Here is a 5,571-nt window from a genome sequence, read left to right on the forward strand (position 1 = left end):
AAAATAAAAATTAAAGAAAAAATATTGGCAATTATAAAAAAATTAATTATATAATCAAATATTTCTAATCATAATCTAATATTTGTTCGATAATGTATATTTAATTTGTAAATAAAATTAATCATTCAATTTTCACTTTGATATTCTTAAAACAAAACTATTCTATTTTAATATATACATAACATAACAAATCTTGCACATTCATTTTTACAATATTAGAGCACATTTTTGAATGCGTACTTTCAAGTAAAAAAATAAATATAAAAAACATAAATATGAGTTTTATTTTAAAATAAATAATTCGGCCAGTTTCTTTGATCTATTTTATAGATCAAGTTAATTGATTCGAGCTCGAACAAAATATTTAAAATGATGAAAAATCAAATTATAAGCCGAAAAATACCATAATTCTTCGGAAAAGAATGATATATTCTTTTACATTATTATTACGATTCTGAACTAATGTAAAGATTTATTGTTTGCATGAATCTTTTATTCATTTTCAAATCTCTCATTTTATAACATCAAATAAAAAAAAGGAAAATGAATTACTTTATTATAATATAAAACAATTATTTGTTATACGAATCAAAATTATATATAATACTGTAAATAGAAAGAAATAACCCAACCTGGGTTATTTTACATGTGCACATTAATGGAATAGATAAAAGTATCAAACATTATTTATACTGATATAATGTATTTATACTGATATAAATGTAAAGAATTCTGATAATATGTTTTACGCAGACGCACAAAAATTAATTTAATTATAATAACATATGCTAGTTAGAATTCTTGTGAGAAAATAGTCGCGCATAATACGTTTTATAATATAGCTATGGAGAAAGATGCATGAATGGATAAAAGAAAAGAATAAACAAAATGTAAAGAAAAATACAAAAAAAATAAGAATAGTATGTAATGCTATAAGAGAGTGTGATATTTTAGTAGAACAATAGATTACAAAAAATATAAAATTCTTATTTACATCTTGTCTTTCTTCTTCCTTCATTCGTTATTATTGTCCCATTATCTTTTACCTTTTTCTTTTCCTTTTCTTTCTTTTCTTTCTTCTTCTTTTTATACTCAAATTTGTTATCCTTAAACAGTTAATTGGTTTATGCTATAATATATTATGAAAAGTATATAGAAAATATATATATAATGTGTCTGATATATATATCTGATATAAACAGCATAGTATCTTGAAAAATATGAAAAAATGTTTCATCGAAAAATTATATGGTATTGAAAGACAAATATTATGATAATAAGTTAATCTTGCGATAACTTTGAATTGTTTTGTGAAGATTGAATTTTTAAATGAAATTATTTATTTTAGTATATTTCATTTTTAAATGAAATTATATTTTTTAGTACATATCTTTGTGACATATTGAGACATTTTCAAAATATTACTTACGCATTTTTTTTTCTTTTTATTGAATCATTAATTTTATGCTATCATAAATTTATGCCATCGGTATTAACTTTTCCCGATGTACACTGCAAAAAAATTATTTAGTCAGATTTTGTATATTATTGTAATTTTAAAAAGAATCAATTTTATATGTGCGCGCGCGTATATGTGTATATAACATGCGCGCGGTAAAAGAGAAACTATCCTTCGACATATTTTTCATTATTGAAAATATATTTCTCTAATCTGCATTGAAATTATTTTTTTTTTAATCTTTTTAATATATATATAGCTATAATTTTTTATGTGTAGTTATTATTTGATGTAATACAATAAATTTCGATTGAATTTTCAACTAGTGAAAAAATTTTATTTTATGTATGAAACAAGAAATTATGACTAAAAATCTGGTGATTTTGTTCACAATATTGGATTGCCATATTCAATAGACTATGACAACATAAATATAAACTTTGAAAATGAATAATTCAATAATGGCTTTAGAAAAATATATGCGTAAGCAATATGAAAACATCCGTTTTGAAAACATCTCAATAAAAATAAATTAGAATATAATAATAAAATAATAGAAGAATATAATAAAGAATATACATTTTTATTTAAATTTTTAAATATGACTTTCATAAAACAATTCAAAATTATTCCAAAATTAAACATTTATTATTATATGCCATATAAATTTCATATGAAACATTTTTTTGTATTAATCATATTTTTCAAGATATTTTGCTGTTTACAGATAAACCGGACAGACTGTATATATGAAGAATACGAAGGAAGTGCACCATACTTGTATTATGCAGATCATTTCGCGATGTGGACTATTCATTGCGAATCATTTTAGAATTTATATGGTAAGTACATATAAGTAAGATCCCAGTTACATACGAGCAATATATTGTTATTTTATATATCATCTGCTGATATATTATGAATATTTATTCATCATTAATTGTTTATAGGAACAGTTCTTTATATTGCATTGGGAACAGAACGGCAACTCATTCTATAAATATGCGTATAATAATAAAAATATTAAGTAACTGTAAATTTAAAAATGTACGCGAAAGCATACTTCTTTCGTTGTTTTTTTACATCTACAACTATCATTTGAAATATCTCATTTAATTTTGATAATTTAAAATAATAATAATATAATAAAAAAATATTTTCAATAAAAATTAATAAAAATTGAAGTTAATTTTATTATGGCTAATCGATATAACTCCTTATTTCTTATAAAAAAAAAGATTTACATAGAAAAATTATTTTAGAAAATATTTCAAATTAAATTTATAAAAAATATTATATGAAAAATAAAAAATACTTATCTATTCATACTTTTTTTTTCTTTTGTATATTAAATTAAACGTACGAAATTCAAATTAAAATATCTTTTAAATAAAAATATCTTTTAATGATTTCCGATATAAATAATTTAATACTTCTTTGTAATAAATAATAAATTGCTTTGATTAATGTATTAAAAATTATATAATTTCATTTAAAAATGAAAATTATCTTTTTATAAATCAATATAAGTTATTTTTTTCTATGAAAAACTAATTATTTATGAAAAACTATAAAAAATTAATTATAGTAGAATTTGAATCTTAAAATCATTTAACTGTCATCTGAAATTTTTTTTAATTTTATTAAAAATAAAAAATATTCTAGATGATAAAAAGGAAAAGAAAACTAATAATTTTTATTTCTGAATAATCATTATTAAATTCGTCGTAATAATAAAATAAATCCTGTTTCATATGAAAAGCAGCTTCTTATTCTTATTATTTAAAAATAATATTTCTTATTCTTAAAATTGACAATCATATAAATGCATATAAATAAATATCAAAATTATAAAAGCATAATTTCTTATAATCAATTCATTATATTCAAAGACAATCAAATTCAATTGAATGAATTAAAGAAATCAGTCATTAAATCATATTTTTCTTTTCTGAAAATTAAGCTCGTGAAAAAAACATTGCATTAGAAAAACACATAGAATATGCTAGAGATTTATGCATACATAAATCAATAATTATATAATTTTCTCAAATAATATACTATCAATGAATAAATAGATCATCATGAAACATGATAATAATAATAAATATATAGACATCATTAGAAATGAAAAAAAATCATGGGTTTATTCATATTTTTTTGATTTTTACGATCTGATTTATACGAATTAGATTTTAATTAATGAAATGAAATATTATTGTCCTATAATAATTTTTTCTTTCGTTTCTTATTTATTATTGAAATCTAATATTATATATTTAATTCTCTATTTAAATTTAATTTTTTGAAGATTGAAACTTGTTCTGTTTTGTATTTATTATATTATATTATATTATATTATATTATTTATTATACAAATATTTAATTGATTCTAATCTTGAATAATTTTTATATAAGATCCAATTCATTCAAGAAAATTATCCAGATATCAAAACCAAATCATTGAAGGAAATTATATCTCATAATCAAATTATCTTTGGATTTCTCATTTTAACCGCATTGAAAATTTTATTGCTTTGCATAAATATACTAAAAAGAAAAAAAAAAAAAAGATCATTCGAGTTTAATTTTTATTTCAATCATTGAAAGATTAGAATTATTGTTAAAAAATTTCGCATTTTAAATTTATTTTAAATACAAAATATTAGTTTCTATCCATTCGAGAGATTATATAGTAATAAAATTGATTTATTACAAATAATTCTATTTTAAACGATCTATTTTAAACGATATTTTAAAAGAAAAATTCACATATCAATGAAAGTTTATGTTTGTCACTATGAATTCACAAAATTCTAAAAGTTTTTTATTAGTTTGAAGTTACATAAAAGTTAAACAAAGGTTAAAAATTCAAACAATTTTTATAATTTAATAATTCGAATAATTCAACATGTTTTCTTAATCCCGATTATTCAATGATTTGAATAATACAAAAGTTTTGATTTTTTTAATTTTATAAACTTTTGCACTCTAAAACTATATATAAAATCCCTTCTATATTCATCTCGCAAAATTATAATTCCTCAATGGGACATATACAGTTTGTTTTCTATTTTATTAGATTCGATATGTAGAAATGAATAATGTTTTCTTAAGAAAAAATCCTAGAAATAATAACTTGGATATCCATAGAATTTGCTTTTCCCAAAAAAAATGAAAATCCACGAATGTTTATAATAAATTTTCTTGAATAAAAAGCTGATTGCTATTAAAATTGTCATAGCTGAAAAATATCGTCTCAGACCACGTTTATACTTCAACTATGCCGAAATTTTCTTAAGAAATATATAATTCCAAAGATCCTTTAGATCCTTTTTTAAAAAACGACATTGTCTTCTCTATACCATCTTATTATATAATTTACCTTTAATTAATATGATTAATTTCTTTCTTTTATCTTAATTCCTTAAAAAAAAAGAATTTTGTAATTTATTTGATGGGAATATTACTTTGTAACAATAGGATATTTAAAAAATCTTACTTTTTTATATTCTTTTTTCATTATAATATTTTTTAATATTACTTTTTTAAAAAATTTATTAATATTGAAATTATTATATAATATTATATTTTAACATAATATATTTATGATTAATTTATAATTATTATAAATGTGTGTATATAATATTAGTTAATTAATATTGATTAATTATTTAATAATTAATAATTAATTGATGAAATTATTATTTAATCAGATTTCTGTATTATTAATTGGAAATATATTCTTATAGTTATATAGTTTATTATATAGTAGTGTATTATATAGTTTATTTAGATTATTTTTTAATTATAATATTAAAGTATTTGCCAATTTTTGATTGAAATATCTGTAGAATTTTAGTATTGAATAAATTAGCACATATTCATAAACTCAATTCCATATGTTCAAATTGATACCATTTTGTTTGTATAATAATAGTAATGTAGTATTAATAGTAATGTAGTAATGTAGTAATGTAGTAATGTAGTAATGTAGTAATAATAGTAATGTAGTATTAATAACAATAACAATAACAATAACAATAACAATAACGATAACGATAACGATAACGATAACGATAACGATAACGATAACGATAACGATAACGATA

The 5,571-nt window shown here is 19.4% G+C and overlaps 1 protein-coding gene across 2 annotated transcripts in view; it reads left to right on the plus strand.

Annotated features, from left to right (window-relative positions):
• Positions 1–2,156: 2,156 nt before the first annotated feature.
• LOC102680246 overlaps positions 2,157–5,571 on the plus strand; it is a 20,782-nt gene continuing 17,367 nt past the window's right edge. The window contains exon 1 of one of the 2 annotated variants that reach the window (XM_006612752.2): positions 2,157–2,301. In XM_006612752.2, coding sequence (XP_006612815.1) covers positions 2,209–2,301 — 93 coding nt within the window. In that variant the 5' untranslated portion in view covers positions 2,157–2,208. The remainder of the gene's footprint in view (positions 2,302–5,571) is intronic. The other variant, XM_006612751.2, reaches the window with a different exon arrangement.

The sequence above is a fragment of the Apis dorsata genome, unplaced genomic scaffold (genome assembly GCF_000469605.1).
Source record: "Apis dorsata unplaced genomic scaffold, Apis dorsata 1.3 scaffold_121, whole genome shotgun sequence".
Taxonomy (NCBI): Eukaryota; Metazoa; Arthropoda; class Insecta; order Hymenoptera; family Apidae; genus Apis; species Apis dorsata.